The 18,058-nt window shown below is 52.2% G+C and overlaps 8 protein-coding genes across 8 annotated transcripts; 5 read left to right on the top strand and 3 right to left on the bottom strand.

Annotated features, from left to right (window-relative positions):
• Positions 1 to 3,984: 3,984 nt before the first annotated feature.
• On the top strand, positions 3,985 to 4,371 carry BCR37DRAFT_394443 (uncharacterized protein; the record flags this gene model as incomplete). Its single annotated transcript, XM_040871470.1, has 2 exons — positions 3,985 to 3,998; positions 4,038 to 4,371. The coding sequence occupies 2 exons, from the start codon at positions 3,985 to 3,987 to the stop codon at positions 4,369 to 4,371; spliced, it is 348 nt and encodes a 115-aa protein (XP_040723745.1).
• A 492-nt stretch (positions 4,372 to 4,863) lies between these two features.
• Positions 4,864 to 5,933, bottom strand: BCR37DRAFT_104315 (uncharacterized protein). Its single transcript, XM_040865876.1, has one exon. It carries the CDS (start codon positions 5,824 to 5,826, stop codon positions 5,347 to 5,349), a length of 480 nt encoding a protein of 159 aa, XP_040723744.1. The 5' UTR covers positions 5,827 to 5,933; the 3' UTR covers positions 4,864 to 5,346.
• Positions 5,934 to 6,573: 640 nt separating this feature from the next.
• BCR37DRAFT_360522 (ribosomal protein S26e) lies at positions 6,574 to 7,184 on the top strand. The gene is made up of 2 exons (XM_040868223.1): positions 6,574 to 6,748; positions 6,795 to 7,184. The coding sequence occupies exons 1-2, from the start codon at positions 6,629 to 6,631 to the stop codon at positions 7,035 to 7,037; spliced, it is 363 nt and encodes a 120-aa protein (XP_040723743.1). The 5' UTR covers positions 6,574 to 6,628; the 3' UTR covers positions 7,038 to 7,184.
• Positions 7,185 to 7,317: 133 nt separating this feature from the next.
• BCR37DRAFT_394441 (actin interacting protein 3-domain-containing protein) lies at positions 7,318 to 10,136 on the bottom strand (the record flags this gene model as incomplete). The annotated part of the gene is made up of 3 exons (XM_040871469.1): positions 7,318 to 9,736; positions 9,781 to 9,966; positions 10,024 to 10,136. 3 exons carry the CDS (start codon positions 10,134 to 10,136, stop codon positions 7,318 to 7,320), a joined length of 2,718 nt encoding a protein of 905 aa, XP_040723742.1.
• A 663-nt stretch (positions 10,137 to 10,799) lies between these two features.
• Positions 10,800 to 13,309, top strand: BCR37DRAFT_394440 (uncharacterized protein; the record flags this gene model as incomplete). Its single annotated transcript, XM_040871468.1, has 2 exons — positions 10,800 to 10,949; positions 11,015 to 13,309. 2 exons carry the CDS (start codon positions 10,800 to 10,802, stop codon positions 13,307 to 13,309), a joined length of 2,445 nt encoding a protein of 814 aa, XP_040723741.1.
• Positions 13,246 to 14,185, bottom strand: BCR37DRAFT_382104 (galactose-binding domain-like protein). The gene has a single exon (XM_040869809.1). The coding sequence runs from the start codon at positions 14,132 to 14,134 to the stop codon at positions 13,466 to 13,468; it is 669 nt and encodes a 222-aa protein (XP_040723740.1). The 5' UTR covers positions 14,135 to 14,185; the 3' UTR covers positions 13,246 to 13,465.
• Positions 14,186 to 14,218: 33 nt separating this feature from the next.
• BCR37DRAFT_382103 (uncharacterized protein) lies at positions 14,219 to 15,889 on the top strand. Its single transcript, XM_040869808.1, has one exon. The coding sequence runs from the start codon at positions 14,265 to 14,267 to the stop codon at positions 15,825 to 15,827; it is 1,563 nt and encodes a 520-aa protein (XP_040723739.1). The 5' UTR covers positions 14,219 to 14,264; the 3' UTR covers positions 15,828 to 15,889.
• A 585-nt stretch (positions 15,890 to 16,474) lies between these two features.
• Positions 16,475 to 17,949, top strand: BCR37DRAFT_350112 (kinase-like domain-containing protein; the record flags this gene model as incomplete). The annotated part of the gene is made up of 3 exons (XM_040867980.1): positions 16,475 to 16,521; positions 16,562 to 16,716; positions 16,757 to 17,949. The coding sequence occupies 3 exons, from the start codon at positions 16,475 to 16,477 to the stop codon at positions 17,947 to 17,949; spliced, it is 1,395 nt and encodes a 464-aa protein (XP_040723738.1).
• Between the last annotated feature and the right edge of the window lie 109 nt (positions 17,950 to 18,058).

The following is an 18,058-nucleotide window of genomic DNA, read 5'->3' as shown; positions in this document are numbered from 1 at the left end:
TGAAGTCGGTTCGTGTTGAAGTACTCCAAATTCTTGTGGTCGGTGAAGACAGTGATGGCATGTGCAGAGCCCTCCAGATAGTGGCGCCATGCTTTGAAGCAATCAAGAATTGCCAACAACTCCTTGTCGTAGATTGGGTAGTTGCTTTCTGGAGGCGAGAAGGTGCGGCTGTGGAAAGCCACGGGTCGAAGGATCCCGTTTGTATCGGCTTGGGACATGACACAGCCAAGTGCAAAGTCGCTGGCGTCAGTCTCAATGACCACTGGCTTGTCTGCGTCGAAATGAACGAGGATAGGGGCAGAAGAAAACAATGATTTGAGCTGAGTGAATGCCGCGGTAGCTTGATCGTTCCAAAGGAACACTTTGGTCGCCTTGCTTGTGAGAGCGTAGAGCGGCTTGACAATCTTGCTGTAGTTGGAGATGAAGCGACGGTAGTAGTTGGCGAAACCACAAAACACTTGGACGTCGTGGACTGACTTTGGTTGAGGCCAATTGATGATGGCGTTGACCTTGACGGGGTCCATTGCAATGCCGGTGGGAGACACGACATAACCAAGAAATTCGACCGTGTCGACGTCGAAGACGCATTTTTCCGCTTTGACGAAGAGATTGTGCTCGTCGAGAACCTTGAGAACTGATAGAACATGTTCAGTGTGCTCGTCCTGCGTTTGGGAGTAGATGAGGATGTCATCAAGATAGCAGACGGCGAATTTGTCGAGGAAAGGTTGAAGCACAGTGTTCATCAACGTCTGGAAAGAAGCGGGAGCGTTGGTAAGTCCAAAAGGCATAACGTTGTACTCGTAGTGCCCGTAACGAGTCTTGAATGCGGTCTTCCATTCATCTCCCGGCGCAATACGCAGTAAGTTGTATGCGCCGCGGAGGTCAAGCTTGGTGAAAATCTTTGCATGGTGCAATTGATCCAAGGTTTCAGAGATGAGAGGAAGAGGAGCCCGATTCTTGACGGTGATGGCATTGAGGCCGCGATAGTCGATACAGAGACGCAGAGACCCGTCCTTCTTTTTGACAAAAAGGGCAGATGCGCCAGCTGGACTTTCGGAAACAGAGATATTGCCGAGCTTGAGCTGTTCGTCCAAGTATTCCTTGAGGATTTTCAGTTCCTCTGCACTCATGGGATAAAGCGCCGTCGAAGGAGGCGAGGTGCTCGGGAACAAAGGAATCTTGTGATCGTAAGCAGCATTATCGGGAAGGCGGGCAGCCTGAATCTTCGAGAAGATGCGGAGAAGGACGTGATATTTGTCCGGTATCGCGCGTAGCAGGTCTGGCTCGACGTCGGAGTAGATGTCGGCGAGATCGATGTGGAGAACATCGTGAGTTTTTGCTAGCCGGGCGAAAGACTTGAGCGACACCATGTGGATCTGCATGACGTTGGCATTGACTGGAGGAGCGGCATCGTGTTGGACAGGCGATTGATTGATGTGCGCCTTGCACGAGGCCGGGAACTGGACTGTGGACGCAGACCAGTCGATAACAGGATTGTGCTTCGCAAGCCAAGTGGTGCCAAGAATGAGATCGTAGCCGGAGAGCTCAGCAACGACGAAGTGGTGGCATTCTTGGTGGTTACCAATGGTCATGCGAAGGGGAGACGTGAATTGAGAGGCAGACTCGAGTTCCTTGCCCGTAAAGCCTTTCAGCGGGATTGCGCTGTCAAGGGTCACGGTTGGGAATCGGCCTCGGGCCACACAAGCTGCGCTGATGAAGCAACTTGTTGCACCGGAATCTAGGAGGGCAAACGTGTCAAGGGAACTATCACCATGGGAGATGGTAACAGGCAAGACACTTTGCGGATGAGACGAGAGAGGAGGCAGAGAGATGGAAAAAGACAGAGATTTGCGCTATCGTCTACAACAGACAAAAGCGAAGGCGCGTGAGGGTCCTGAATGGCCCGGTCCCAGGAGTGCCCTACTGGTTCCTGCCGGGTCCATTTGGGGACTGCCGAGGCTTTTTTGGACACTTGTCTTGCCAGTGACCTGCTCCACCACAGTAAACACAAAGGTCGTCCCGGATGCGTTGTTCTTTTCGCGCTCGCCTCTGAGCGGGAGTCAAGGGCCGGAATGTGGCGGAGTCGATTTCCATCGGCTGAGGCGCCTGCGACGTCGAGGCAACAGGGCGAAGGCGCTGCTGCAGAGGTTGATAGGGGTGGTCGCGTTTTGCGACTCTGGCGAGGTCCGCAGTGGAATTGTTCAAGCGCCTTGCGAGATTCTCGCGCTTCTGGATACGCGACTCCACCTTGACAACCTGCTGCGCTAAGGCCGCGTAGTTGTTGTCGACCACCTCGTCGAGCTTGAAGAGGGCCTCGGTGAACTTCTCGTTGAGTGTGCCGAGAAGCATGTCGCACTTGGTCTCCTCAGTGATATTCAAGACCAGAGTGAGACGCTCGAACTCGGCCAGGTGGACGCTGACGGAGGTCTCCTTTCCTTGCTTGAGGGTGGCGAGCTGCTTCTTTGAATCTGACACGGGATCGCGGACTGCAAAGGACTGGGTGAGGGCGTCGAGAACTGCATTGGCATCTGGCAGTCCAGGAAACGAGATGAGGCCAGTAGTGGGGTCCGCCACTGCACGCGCGTCGCGCCACTTCGCCGCATCGCCTTGGAGGAGTTGGAGAATCCAGGCGATGGCTATGCCCTCATTTGGGAAGAGGTAAGGGCAGGCCTGCATCTTGAGGCGACAAGATGCGGCGAAGTTGCGCACGTCTTGACCAAGAAGATCGGCGTCGAAGGGTTTAGGGTCCGCGATCTTGACGGCCGTCCTGGCCCAGTTGGCTGCTGGTGTGGGTGCAGGGACGGGTGGTGAGGCGGCTGCTGAGGCGGTAGCAGCTGCGGCGAAGGCTTCGAGCTGTGCAATGCGCTGCATCATGGTCTCTTGCATAGCAAGAAGAGCTTGGCGAGAGGGAAGCCCGTCGGCCTGAGGCGAAGGCACATCAGACTGGGCGGAAGGTACGTCGGGGACTGACGACATACTGGAGTGCCTGTACAAGCTTTGTTGAGTTTACAAAGTGTGACGAAGGGCGAACAGGACAGGACGAATGCTTGTGCTGAAGACAGGACTTGGGCGAGATGTAGGGGACAAGAATAGAAATTGTAAACTAAGGAACAAGACAGCGGAAGGCTGCCTACTTATGTCTACCAGGTATGAGCATGAGAGCGGATGGCGATGATGGGGATGGAGCCCACGGGAGCCGACTCTCAGCAGGTGAACAGTGAAAGAAGAGGGGAAGCGAGATTGCATGAGCCCAGTGGAGATGTCCGAGCAGCTGCAAGATAAGGAAGAGACAGAACAAGGGACGACGTGGTAGACGTCGTCGACGAGTAAGAGAGCGAGTAAGGACAACGTGACAGAGCGTTGCCGGAAGCGAGGAAGCTAGGCGCGGGACGATAGGCAACGTGCTGAGGTGATAAGCGTCGTTGAAGGGCGGAAGGTAGAAGAGCCGCGATGAGTTGCCAGAGCATGTGGTGCGGGAAAGTCGGATGCGAGGTTTAAGGCTGCGTGTTCGTTACAAGAACGACAACGCACGCGTTCACCGGCAAATATGAGCATTGACACAAGAACTGCGTGTAGTCGACCATAAGGAGTATCTAGACTCTGACCTCTTCTATACATGTGTCCAAAGTCTTGTGTGCGCTCGAATCTTCCTCAAAAAGCAAGCACGCTCGCGATTGTAGTCAATATCTGCTCATGCTTCCATAATGATGTGGATATCCGTGCAATGGCCTGAAACCTGGAGCTGCATGGTAGCAATTCCATGTACTAGTTGGTTGCTCAATCATAAGTTAGGCCGGAATAAGAGCTTGAGCCCCTTGCTACAAATTTGGCACAACTGCAAGGAACCATCTGAAGGGAAATGCTAGCGACAGCAACGGACTAGCATCCAAGATTGCAGGTGGCAACAACTACAACATTTTGAGCTCGATAACGACCGTCTAGATGGAGAAGGGCTGTGAAGCATACGGACAAGCATAACACGTCATGTCATGCTCCTCGTAAAGCTATCTGGATTGATTTAGTCAGTGACTGCAAAGCATTCCTAAAGCCGCCATTGACGCAAAAGTCAAAGTCTTTTCAACAGTGCGGATCAAGAGCTTAGACGCCTACAAATTGGAGGTGGACACGTTGACGAGCGTTGTGAAGAAGTATGGCTGCAACTTCCTCAGCATTGGCGTCAAGGACATTGTCAGGGCAGATATCACTTCCAAAAAAATTGCTCCAATGATTGAAGATGCTCGAAAGCTCTCCAATGGTCTCAACTATGACGTCTTTCTCACCCTTGTGGAGACCTTTCAACAATCTTTGCAGTATGACTACAAGGAGGAAATCGCAGCTGTGGACTTCCTGAGCGTCGTCTTCAATGCCTAAAAAGAGGGCTTGTCCGTGGAATATAGTCTGGCCTGGCTGATCGCATTTATAGCAAACTCGAATCTGCGTCACAGAACAAGCTTATTGTCATTCCGGCTACCGGCTGGTCGACCCAAGGCGATGTTGTTGACCAAGCGACACCTTCTATCGACAACTTGCAGCAGTTTTGGCGACTGATGACGTGCAAAAAATAGGTTTATACTTTAGCCTTGTAATGGTTTGGAGCATTTGACAATCCTTTGAGCAACGGACTGCACGATGACAAGGCAGAGAGATCTTGTGGCCTGGCCTATGCAGGTGAGAACAGGCCTCTCAAAATTGACTTGCACTGCCGAAATGGGACAAAGAGAATCAGTGCTGAGTCAAGGAGGTAGTCTCCATCAGCAGACACTGATCTGTCCGTAATGATATCCATGTCTGTCACCCAAGTGTAGCATTGAAAGTCTACCGCCATGGACTCTTTGACCATCTGAAACTGCGCGTCCGTCTGACAGCAAGCTCGAGCACGACGCCAATCCATCTCTGTGCCCTAACAGCAATTGCTGTAGCTGTTGGCAATTGAGCTTCACGCTTTCAATGTTACCAGCCTACTATTCTCTGTCTACAGAAGGATCTGCCTGTCTAATGCCCGCATCATGCGGCCAAGTCCAGGTCTGCATTCGGTAGTCCTCCATACAGGCGGTCTCTGGTGTCTATGATGTTCTTCCATCGCAGCTGCATTGCCCGTGTTGCAACCATCTTGATATGGTCCGCATTGCCCGATGGTCTGCTAGATCAGCTCGTGTGCATTTGTGCGGTCAGGAACGACTCAAAGCAAGCAACAGGGCACGAGGTAAAGACAGGCAAATCTTTGCTAAGGCTACAAGATGAATGCAATCTCAGCTGGCTGTTCTAGGCTGAGCGTGGGTATTGCGAGGGAGATGACTCGAAAAGAAGCTTTAGTGTATCATCAACGAATAGCCTTCTTGCCTTAATTCAAGCACAAAGAGTCCAGGGCTCTGTTGTGATTTCGGTGTCTCCTTGATTCACTGACGTCCATTGTTTGATGACGGCCTCGGCAATATCATGCATCTGGTCTGAATTGCAACTAACGGGAACCTTGTCGTACATCAACCTTGCGTCACAGAAGCAAAGGTATTCCGAGGCGAGGGGCAGGTTCCTCCCAGCTTTATGCGAAACTGTGGTACCATTCACCCAATACCGAATCGGTACAATGGGACGATAGCAGTACAGCGTATTTGCGGAATCATAGACCTTTCCAAAATCAGGGATTTTCCCCATCAAGGTCCAGCATGCACCGGCGCATGTAGTGTGGTCGTTGGGCTTTGATGACGGACGTTTGTGTAAAAATCTGAGTGACATGGTGCAGTCCTTGGTTTGTTGAACGTCAACGGCATGCACTTTGTAGCTCAGTAGGCTGCAGAAGGACAAGATGATGAACGACCAGTGTGTCATGTCTTTCGCGAGAGAAATATTTTGATTGCAAGCGCTGGTATTTGTGCGATCAGAGAACGGACGGACGAGCGGCTGCTTTCAAGATTCTGCGGACCAGTCGGGTTCTTCACCATCCGCGTCTTGCTGCTTTGAACCCCTGAGTCTGCTGGGGCTGAGCAATGAGCAATGAGCAGTCTATGGCGACCATGCGCCCATCAAGGTTACAACACTTTGTCAACAACGTGGCGCCTCTGGTGGGCCTAGACTCAGTGAAGAGAGATCGAACACTGAATAGGCTGATTGAAGCATTTGCTGGAGAGACGATGCAAGGTCTGTGCCGGCTGTCGCTAAGCAGAGATTTCCTGCTCTTTGAGAGGCGGCTATAGCGAGTTTTAAGCAAGGATCGATGGTTTCAGGACGAGTCGACGAGTTCAAGACCGATTGTAGCAAGCGAGTAGGAAGCATGAGCTAGAACTTACTGGAGTATAGAGACACGTAGAGATCAGTAGAATTCTGTCCGCATGGCATCGTATGCTCGGAGACAATAAATATAGACATCACTTCTCGTTATATCGCCAGGCCAAGCATCTTTGGAGCTGGTGGGATATGGACATGCCATCTCAGAAGCTTTCCATGCCTGGCCCGCGCTGTTCTGGGTCTGACTGAGCATGTTCATGCCTTGTACTGTTGAGTTGTACACTTTTGCAGTTTTTTGTGTGACTGCGCCCGGATGAAAACACAAAACTGAAGCAACTCAAGCGACGACCGCGACCATCAAGGAAGCACTCTCGCTCAGCCCAGACACCCAGTTATCGCAGCAATCATGACCGTCAAGCGCAGAAACAACGGACGCAACAAGTCAGGACGTGGACACGTCAAGCCCGTCAGGTGCTCCAACTGCTCACGATGTGTGCCCAAGGACAAGGCCATCAAGCGATTCACCGTATGCTCCCAACTGACCCAAGCCACTAGAGAGCTAACGCAGTCAGGTCCGTAACATGGTCGAGTCTGCCGCCATTCGCGATATCTCCGAGGCATCCGTCTACCAGGAGTACGCCCTCCCAAAGCTCTACAACAAGCTGCACTACTGCATCTCATGCGCCATCCACTCCAAGGTTGTGCGTGTGCGTTCGCGCACTGGACGTCGTGTCCGAACCCCTCCTCCTCGTGTTCGATTCAACAAGGATGGCAAGAAGATCAACCCAGCTGCTGCTGCCAAGGTCGTCGTCTAAAGCTCAAGCATCATCTCGTGAGTTCTGACACCTTTTCAAAAGACCATTTAGCAATGAAACACATTCACCATTACTTGCCTGCCACCTTTCATTACCTCTTGTGAGGACTGAATTGCGACCTCGAACTCTATGATCTGTGAAATGGGCTCACAGAGAGGGTTCGGTCTGCTTTTTATGTGTCTGTCTGCCGCCATGCTGTCAGTGCCCTTGACCGTCTACCATGATCTGTGTTTTATTGTGATCTTGACTATTGAACGCGTATAGTACTATGCAATGCAATTCATTCAGTATCATCTTCCTTCTCCTCGCGCGTTTCTAGTGTACTGGCACTCATTGTGCTGCCAGAGGAAAAGATGCGACTTGATCGCTTCTCAAGATGGCTCGAGATGCGATTCAGCACGGCAGAACTACTCGCTGTCTTTGTCGCCGATGCAAGTGGGCTTACTGGGTTCTCCTCTGCTGTGGCAATCGTGACGGCAGCGGCAGCGGGAGACTTGATGGGCTGCTGCGGAACGCTGGTCTCTGTCATGACCCCCTTAGACGTTTCATCCTTGACATCTTCCTTGACAGGAGACCCTTCCTCAACAGACTTGGGTGTCGCCTGACCACTTTGCACGCGTGACAAAACATCCTCTACCTCCTTTGATGGTGTTCCTGGTGGTGAAAACAAGTGCTTGCGAAGCGCTTCATCCTTGAGCTGTCGCCTCCTCTCCACCTCCTCTGCACCACCCGTCGCCTTCAATTGTTTTGACGCAACAAATTGGGCGACTTCCTTGGTATGTAGATTCTCCAGCAAGTAAATGCGTTCTTTTTCGCGATTGCGCTCAGCAGCCTCAATGGCAGCTTGCCTAGCTTCATGATTCACATGCAACGACTTGATGTCTGCTTGCACAAACTTGATGGCCGTCGAGGGATCACCGGTCGTATCCAGCACCACTGGCTGTTTCCTGCCATTCGGCGAAAGTTTCTTTTGTTCTTCCACCTTGTGGACGGTTTGCAGGACTTCTTGATACCCAGCAAGATCTGCATCCATATCCGTCATATAAGCCTTGTGGTACTCGAGCGCTTCTTGCTCTCGTGTAATGGTCATCAACTCTGTTTCCCACAACTTATTACTCTTGCTGTCCAATTCACGTAACCCGATACGCAGGCTAGCAGCTTCCTTGAGACACTGCTCAAGTGCGCCCGTCAACTCCTGCAATTGTTGTGGACGTGGTGAGACTTTGCGTTTTGCAAGATCCACACGCACCGTATCAATGTCATTCATCAGTTCTTCCGTCTTTGCTGTCAATTCTGTACATCGCTGTTCATGCGTAGCTGTCAATGCAATCACTTCTTCACGAACACTAGAGACTTGTGCAGCAGAAGCTTCTGGTGATTCGAGGCGTGCCACGAGTTGTTGCTCGAGTGCTTCATTTTGTCGCGTGAGCTTTGCATTTGCGTCTTTGAGGGCGTCGACTTCTTCCTTGAGACTGGTAAGTGCTGCTGTGTCTACCGGTGCACTTGACACGACCTCGCGAGAAGTTGCTTTGGGTGATGTGTATATTGGTTGGTTTGGTACTTCCTGCTTGAGCTCCAGCGCGATTTGCTTCGACAAAGACTGCAGCTTTGTCTCTAACCAGCTCTTGAAGGAATCGTCCATGTTGACAGGAACGGCAGATGCACCACGATCGGGTTGGGTCCCTGTCACAACTGGTTCGCGCACCTCGAGTATTGTTCCATCGTGAACATCCGCAGGATTCTCAAGTTCAAAAGCGACATGATTCGGTTCTGATATATACAAAGTCGCCGAGTCTTCAAGTGCAAATGTGTTCTTTGAGAGAGATTGTAGAGACTCCAACGAAATGGTACTCGGCATCGCTACTTTGCGAGTTCTTTCGCGATATCGTAGAAAGAGACAAGGTGCTTTTTCTGTCGTTGCAGCACCCGTCGTACTACTCCTGCGTCTCTCATGAAGCATGGCTGCTTCATCATCTTCAACAACATCCGGCATATTGCGTGTCAGCTTGTTGCGAACACCATCAACGGTCACTTTGCGATCAAGCCCCGTACTGGGTGATGATGTCAATTGTGCGAGATAGTTGTCCGAGAAGCGTTTTGATGAGCGTCGTTCCAGCTGGCCAAGTTGATTGAGCTGCGTAACGGGGTCACTGGTTCCATCAGGTATAGACGGCGTAATAGTCGGCAGACTGCTACTCGGCGCTTGACTAGGCGGTTCTGGCGCACGTCGCGGACCTGTTAAGGCAGGGGCCTCTTCACCTGGTAGATTGGGTAATCGACGTTGAGACGACTGCTGGTGCAGCCGAGGCATCTGCTGCTGCTGCTGCGGCTGCCCGGCACGTCTTTCAGGACTCGTTGCTTGTCCGGTATCAGAAATGGAACGGCCTGCAGATGCCATACTCGCGGCTGGAGAATGTGCACGAGGCCCAGAGATACCTCTATCTTGAGAAGCGAAGCGTGTCATGTTTTGGGAGGTTGCCGAAGAACCACTCTCCATCCTGCGAGAACGAGGTGGCGCTGCTGCTGCTTCACCATTCTGGATACGGTGTATCTGCTGTTTGCGCTTGAGTCCTTGGAGTAAGTTGATGATGATTTCTCGGATACGCGGTAGGAAGCGATCGAGGCTTGCTGGCGAGGCATCTTCACCTAGTGCGCGCTCGAGGATATCTCTTAGCAACTCTGGTGTTTGTTCCAGGTCGCTGATGGTTAGCCATCTTTTGCAGAAGGTTGAGAAGCAACTTACGCCATGTCAATGCCTGCATTCTGGAAACAGATGACTGCGCGATTGAACTCATTGCCGAGGGAGACATAGATGTCACTGACATCGTTTTCCGTTGCAAGTCTGCGCGACCACTGCGTCAACGACTCGAGCAGTTGCTTTGTGGCAATCAGTAGTTTGGTGACGGATGCCTCGATAGATCCCATTGCCCTGTGATGCGTGTGTTAGCGCGTGTTGCTACAGCTCAGATGAACACGGTGGTCGTACAGCTTGCCCTTTTGCGTGTCTTGTCTTTGTGGCGATATGGCGGTGCTGATGCCGCTTACTGCTTGTTCGGCAGGCGTCGTGCCACTGCTTATAGAGGATCTTGTCCGCTGCATGGCTAGCGCAGCCCCTTAACAATGGGATCACGCGGGCAATTAGTGCCTGTCCCTGACACTTGTCCTCTGTTTGCGCCTGTTCTTCCTGGATCTCCTTAGTGCAGCCCTGCCTCTTGCTGGAGTGTCCTCTTTCCCCCCAGCCGCTACTCAGGCCCTGCTTCCCCTGCCCGTCTCTCTTGTCCAGCTCTTGTTGCTTCTTGCTTGTTGCTTGTCGCGTTGAATCTTTGGCGACAAATTGGAGAAACAGAAGAGACCAAGGGGGAATATGGTTATAGGATGGGTATTGAGGGAGTAGCAAGCATAGAGATAGACTAGATATATCTTGTCAGACACGGCCCATTTGTGACTGCCAGGGCCCACCCGACGACGCGACCGCAGCGCAACGAGAGAGGAAGCGACGTACCCAGCGAGCTACAAGGGGTGTTCCTTGTGGGCCTTTGTGTACCTGCGCAGCTGTCTATCAGGCTCATCAGCAGACTAAGGAAGGGAAGAAGAGAGCAGAGAGAGGCTCACGGCATTCTACTTGCTTGTTGTTTGGGGATTAGACCTCCTGGACCGACACACACAACCAAAGCTCCCTTTCCCTCTTCTCTTCTATCCAGAGGGCCTGCATCTAAGGGAACAGGATCCTCTTGCTATCGAAGAAGGCCTTGAATCAGAGGCATGGTGGCAGGAAAGCCAAGCGGACAAGCAGCGCCCAACAAGACAGGCCAGCGGGCTTGGTCCAAAGTAGCAGCAGGATCACCAAAGTCAGCCTCGCCATCGCGGGCACCTGTCCATGACAAGCTTGCTGCTGTCATCGCAAAGCTGACGGTACGTTCTCCTTAACGAGCATCTTGAATGCAATCAAACGAAGAGACTAATACAATTGCCTATAGAACAAACGCGCCGAGGTGACACTCAAATCTGGGCTGCGATATGCTGGTATCGTCTCCCAGGTAGATGTTGCCAATGGACTTTCTGTCACGTTGAGGGATGTTCAGGCGGTCAATGTCGCAAATGGCAGTAAATCAGGCGCTGCGTCGACTCTCAATGAATTGGTGATCAAGCCGGGAGAGCTCGTTCAAGTGCATGGGCCTAATGAGCAGCCGCAGCAGCAACAGCCAGCGCATCCATCAAGCAACACTCCCTCCAGCATCGCATGGAAGACGGATGTTGATATCTCTGGCCGCTCATACATCAAAGAACGTACACTGCAAGCGTGGCAGCCCGACTCACAAGATGAAGGCTTCTCCCTTGAAAGCGACTCGACACCGGCGCGAGGCCCTCAATCTGCAGGCGCAGGCGTTGGTGGTAAATGGGATCAATTTGCTGCGAATGAACAGCTATTTGGTGTCAAGTCACAGTGGGACGAAGACGTCTACACCCACAAACTCGATACGTCACGACCTGATTTCGCTAAACGGCAAGCTGAAGCTGCCAAGATTGCGCGTGAGATTGAAGGTGCAGCGTCCAATAATCCGCATGTGCTTGAAGAACGCAACCTGACGGTGGACGATTCCGGCATGACGGAGGAAGACAAGTACAGTGGTGTCGCGCGTACAGCCAACAGATGGATCCCACCTGCTCAACGGGCTGCTGCTCAAGCACAAAATAGCGGACAACCTGTTGATCCGGCCATCATTAGTGCTCAATTGGCACGGCCTAGTGCCGGTGGTCTGACACCTTCACGTGCCACTCCCTCAAGCGGCAAGGATGACCCGATAGAGGCAAAGCTGATGCGTACGTTTCAAGACTTTGTTGGCAAGGAAGAGACTCGCATTCAACAAAAGAAGGCGCAAAGTCTCAAAAAGGAGAAGGATGGGCGATTGCAGGACTTGCTCAAGTTTTCACAAAGCTTCAAGCTCAAAACACCTGTACCCGAAGATTTAATTCCCATCTTGACAAAGGACAAGTCGAAGCAGGATGCAATTGTCCAAAAGTCAGCCTCCAATTCGAGCGCCGCTTCATCGCCCGTTGCTGCACGCCCTGTCGTGCATCTCGGAGGCAAGCAAGAAGCAAAACCTGAGACATTACGTGCCAAGATTGACAAGATGCGGGCGTCACCCGGTGGTCAGCTAATGCCATCGCCAATCCGCGAACGCTCTCCTGCGAACCCAGCTGCACCTTCAGCAGCAACGCCAGCTTCCTCCACAAAGCTCAAACCAACGGCATTTGCATTCAAACCATCTGCTGCCTCCTTTACTCCCTCTTTTGCCCCGCGCGGATCTGTGGGTGTTGCATCGAGTCCTGCCTTGTCCAACAATAGCACCACTCAACCCCGGCATCCGCCAAATTACGTCGACCCATCTCTCTTCCTGCACGACAAACAACCCCGTCCCTTTGCTGAGCGGGAGAACATATTGGACCACTACAACCCATTCAAATCCTTCAAGGAGAAGAACCCCGAAGCGCCAATTGATATCGAAGCACCGCACCGGACGGATCCTGCATGGCCCAATGAAGAGGATGCCCGAGGTCTACTTGATCCACCCACCTATACCTTTGGGAAACCACACTCTTCAGGTAGTAACGTAACAGGTTCCTACGATGAGTTCAAAGGTGTCATGCCGATGCCGATGCCCATGCAGCCGGGCATGTCACCGTATGGTGCGCCCTTTATGCAGCCGATGATGGTGCAAGGACCTGGCATGCCGCCACAATTCATGGGACAACCGATGTATATAGGTTCACCACAGGCTATGGCAGCAGCCGCAGCAGCTGCTGCAGCTGGCGGTATGCCGTTTGCCGGTATGCCACAGGGATATTACGGGCAACAATTGGGAGTTCCACCGATGATGCCACAGCATGCTGGAGGACAACAAGCCGGCTCGCCACAACAACCTGCTGGGTTTTATGGTGCTATGCCATCTGGTGCGTCGTTTGGTGGACCGGCTGGCGGTCAAGGGCAGCAACAGGCTGGTGGGAAGCATGGAGGACAAGGTTCATTTGCTGGACAATCTTTTTCTGGGCCTGCTGGATATGGTGGGTATACACAACATGGTCCTGCTGGTGGCATGGGAGGATATCAAGGTGGACCTCCTCAGCAACAGCAACAACAACAACAGCCGCAGCCTCAGCAACAGAAGCAGCAGCAGCAGCAGCAACAGCAGCAGCAACGTGGCGGTCAAAGCGGCATGACAAGCAAAACACACACTGCACAACGGTCACAAGCGACAGGCGCCCTCTCATAGCAGTGATTGCGCTTAGGAAGAAGACGGATGTAGCCTCACAGCTGAAGACAGATGGCCCACAGCTGAAGACAGATGGCGAGACAGCTAAAGCTCTATGTTTTCTGGTGACCAGTTTGTAGCAACAATCTCAACACTATGCCTCAGGATATCTGCACCTCATGTACCTAATTGCCCGCTCGTTTCACCGCCAAAGACTTTGTGATCTTTCGGATTGGCATAAGCTTCATAGGTTACGGCAACAGGCCCAGCATGTAATTCCGTGAAGTCGCCACGGATGCCAAGATACCAAATCTCCGTCGCCACTTCATCCTCTTCCCCTGCGTGATTGCTCGTCACTAGAAATGACAAAGCACCTGTATGCGTGTACAGCCGCGTTTTGAAGGGATATTCAATGATATCGCCTGCACTCGCACTATCGACACACTCGATTGTTTCGATTGGTTTGATGTCATCTATTGAACTGAAGTCCAGATCCGTCCTGTTGTTGTAGACTTTGATTTGCTTTGGTGCAGAGGATGTTCGTGGGCACCTGAGGAGGAGTGAGCGAGGCCGTACTTGGCCGCCCTGGAACGGCACATGGAGTAGAAGCTGAGCATCATCCTCTTCTGATTGTAAAGAAGGATTTGTATCCCAGCGCTTGTCCCATGGCCTGATGATGTGTCTGGCTGAGCCTGGAGATTGCTCATTCAAGCAGCGCACAGCGCCTAGATCAATGTGCTCGTAGAGAGATTGTACAGCATGTGTCTCCTCTTGAGGATCGTGGTCATGGTCATGATCGTGATCATGATGCTGGGCTTCAGTCTCGCAGACATGGCCGTGCGGCATAGCTTCAAGTGCCAATCAAAATGTAGTCTGGTCACTGGTGTAGCTGTGTCGTTGCATCCAGGAACCTCATCCACAAACCTTGACTACACATCGCAGAATTTGACTATATACTTGATGCACTGCTAAGCTCATGCTGCTCTCTTACTTGACCCTCTTCTGTCCTGCACTTGGCTCGACAGAAGAATCTGTCGCTGATCAGCTCTTATTCTACACAGATGCGTCGGCCACGTCCACATTAGACCAACAGCTTCGCAATATTGGCTTGATTCAAGGCATCCTCGAGCTTGGCCGCTCCTTCTCCCCGAAAGATCATGCGTCCACATCGCATCGACCACTCAGATGCATCAAGAGCGAACAGACCATGGCTGTTGTCACTGAACTCGAGCCCGGAATCTGGTGCTGCTTGTGTGTTGAACTACCAAAAGCAAACGATGCACAGACTACAGCTATCCCTGAGACGGAGATGTTGCCGCATCCTTTGCAAATACAGTGTCAGCTACATGCTGCTCATGACTTGTTTTGCGCCTCTTATGGAAGACTTGGCGCGATGATTTTTGAACGCAATCACGAGACTGGTGCTGATCGAAAAGCAGAAGTGATGAGTCGGCTTGAAAAGTACTGGTTGCGCTGGGCCTGGCGCTGGAAGCCGCGACCTGCTGGTGTAGAACTGATTTATGGTCACAAGGCAGCACTCGCGTCCCACAAAGAATTGACGTCTTTTCAACAGCAGCAACTGGAGCAGTACTGGAGTTCTGTACAGAGTGACAAAGGAGCTCTTCTAGCGCTACACAACGGTGCATGGCTATGGAATACTCCCCGTCTTGACCGAGCAAAACGACGACTACTACAGCAAGTCGTGGCGGAGACCAGTCAAAGCCAAGAGAAGAGACTGAGTCAGCTGGCCTCGTCTGCACCTTATCAGCAGTCGACAGATGGTGCAGCTGGTGGGCGGTCATGGCTGGATGGCAAGGTCTGGGCGGACAGTACAAGATCTGTACTGACTGCCTTTCGCTCCGTCTCTGGTGCTCAGGCTACAGCGCCTCCTGAACAGAGCGGTGCGGATGAAGAATCAAATGGGATTTGGGTGTATGGCAAGGAGGTTCATTTGATATGGCTTCCAACGGACGATGAGCAACAAGACTGGCAGCAGCATCGGTTCTTGCTATGGAAACAGAAGGATTTGACATTTGCCTTCATCTTTGAACCGGAGCATCCATTGCCAGATGGTCTGCTCGATGCAGATGGCCTACAAACACTGTACAAGACGCTCTCTGTCCAGGAGGAGAAGGCACTCGACCAGCAAAAGCCAACAGACAATGGAGCTTCTGACTTCTTCAGCTTGCTCTATGATGGGCAGCGTGGTATCGTGTCATCCACACTGCCGGATGTTGAAACTGCATGCCTTGAAGATCGTCAAGACACGCCGCAGCAGTTGCTCGTCAAGCGCAACACCGTCCATTTACATCAATCACTCTACAACCTCTTTGCCGACTACCACAATGGCACTGGCAGTGAGCAAGAACAAAAGAAGGCGCATAAACAGCGGCTGATCCGGACGGCACGCAATATCTGGGTGGTGATGGAGCGGGAAGGGCGGTGTGAGGTTGTTTTGTGCAAGAGTGCAGCTGCTGGAGATACCGCGGAGTCTATCTATCGAAATGCATCGGTGCAGATGAGGCAGATGCAGAACTAGATCATGCTCTCAGCCCGAGGCCCTCTTCCATAGCCCGATAATCTACCTTGACTAATTCAGCGTAGTCCTTTTCAACTCCTTTTGAGTGTTTTGCATCCAGCCATCTCGAGCCAACAACTCAACGCACCACCACCCGCTCCCTCAACCTCCCTACTTCCCTCTCTCTCACTGCAGCAGGGCCTCGCAGCAGCAGGGCCAAGCAGCGTAGAGGCAAAGGGCATCAGCACGCGCATCGCACACCATCATCTTACGCGTCTTCGTCCTGCGGCCTTCCTCATTCCATTCTCGCCTATAAAAACAAACCAAAAAAAAGGAAAAGCAAGAGGATCCCCATCAGCGTCCCTTGCCTCCGTCTTCCCTGTTCTTCCTGACCATTTCAATCAGGCAGCATTGGGTAAGCAAGTAGTCCTTGTATCGCCTCTCTTTGCCTGTTGCAGCCTATATTTGAGCAGTACCGCACAAACCCTCTATCGCAAGAAGGCCCGTGCATCGGCCAAAGTGCTCTGGCCATCGTCGAAGGATGTTATAGAGAGGCGATACAAGAGCTCAGCATCAAGCAGTCGCTAACGCGCAGCAATAGTCCATTCCCACCCGCCCAGCAAGGTTTCTTTCGCTCCTTCTTTCCAGGCGGTGATCGATACCGCAAGATGAGCTCCAGCAATTCATCCAATGTCGTCGGCGTCCACTATCGCGTGTATGCAGTTCTGCTTGTCCGTCCTTTGCTAATGATGCAGTGGCAGGAAGGTCGGCGAAGGATCGTTTGGCGTCATCTTTGAGGGTACCAATCTCCTCAACAATCAGCAAGTTGCCATCAAGTTCGAGCCGCGCAAGAGCGATGCTCCGCAGCTGAGGGATGAGTACCGCACGTACAAGACCCTCGTTGGATGCAGTAAGTCGCTTCATTGCTTCTGCTCTTTACTAACAAGCAGCCGGTATCCCGAATGTGTACTACTTTGGACAAGAGGGACTACACAATATCCTCGTCATTGATCTGTTAGGTCCGTCGCTCGAAGACTTGTTTGACATGTGCGGCCGTCGCTTCAGCACCAAGACGGTCGTGATGGTCGCCAAGCAGATGCTCTCTCGCGTCCAGACCATCCATGAGAAACACCTCATCTACCGCGACATCAAGCCAGACAATTTCTTGATTGGCAGACCCGGTACAAAGAATGCAAATCTCGTGTGTGTGGTGGATTTCGGTATGGCAAAGCAATATCGCGATGCAAAGACGAAGCAGCACATTCCCTACCGTGAGCGCAAGTCGCTCTCTGGAACAGCACGATACATGTCCATCAACACGCATCTCGGACGTGAACAATCGAGGCGCGACGATCTTGAAGCACTGGGTCATGTGTTTATGTATTTCCTTCGTGGTGGTCTTCCCTGGCAAGGCCTCAAAGCGGCCACCAATAAGCAAAAGTATGAAAAGATTGGTGAAAAGAAGCAAACCACAGCCATCAAGGACTTGTGTGAGAACTTCCCCGAGGAGTTTGCACAGTACTTGTCGTATGTGCGCAACCTGGGCTTTGAAGATACACCGGACTACGACTATCTGCGAGATTTATTCACGCGTGCATTGCAACGGTTGGGTGAGCCTGAAGATGGCGTGTATGATTGGATGTTGCTCAACAATGGTAAAGGCTGGGAGGCTAGTCAAAAGCACAGTTCCGCCAATAACTACGTTCCTGCTTCTGCTGCTGAACTCAGGCAAAATGTGCAAGGCGGACGGACCCAAGCACATGCGGGTGGATCACGCGGTGGTGGTGCCGTTGCCGTGGGTGGCATTCAAACACCTGCAATGGCACGAACGGGAAGCCGTCAAGGTCGTCGACAGGACCGGACAAGTGCGTCTGCGGCAGCTGCTGCACAGCAACAACAACACTTGCAACAACAGCAAAAGAGGCAGTCACTGGGAGAAGGTGCATACGGCTCGACATCTCAGGGTGGTTTGGCGACACCGCAACGTGTTGGACGGACATCGGGCGCTGGACAGCAATTGCAACAGCCGTACGATGCGTCACACGGTGCACCACAAGGTCAATCTGGTGCTGCTATGCAACAAGGCGGGTCTCCTCAACGGCGGACTGGCTTTTGGGCCAAATTGGCTTCTTGCTGCGGTTAGCGACTTTTGCCACTTCACAATCCTGTTGACAGCAACACGCGACTTGTTTCCTTGCCCATTCGTGTCTCTACATTTGCGCATCGCCAATAATCGGTTTCACTCAAACATA

The sequence above is a fragment of the Protomyces lactucae-debilis genome (assembly GCF_002105105.1).
Source record: "Protomyces lactucae-debilis strain 12-1054 chromosome Unknown BCR37scaffold_16, whole genome shotgun sequence".
Lineage (NCBI taxonomy): Eukaryota > Fungi > Ascomycota > Taphrinomycetes > Taphrinales > Protomycetaceae > Protomyces > Protomyces lactucae-debilis.
Note: the sequence above shows the minus strand (reverse complement) of the source record. Positions and strands in the feature narration are given on the sequence as shown.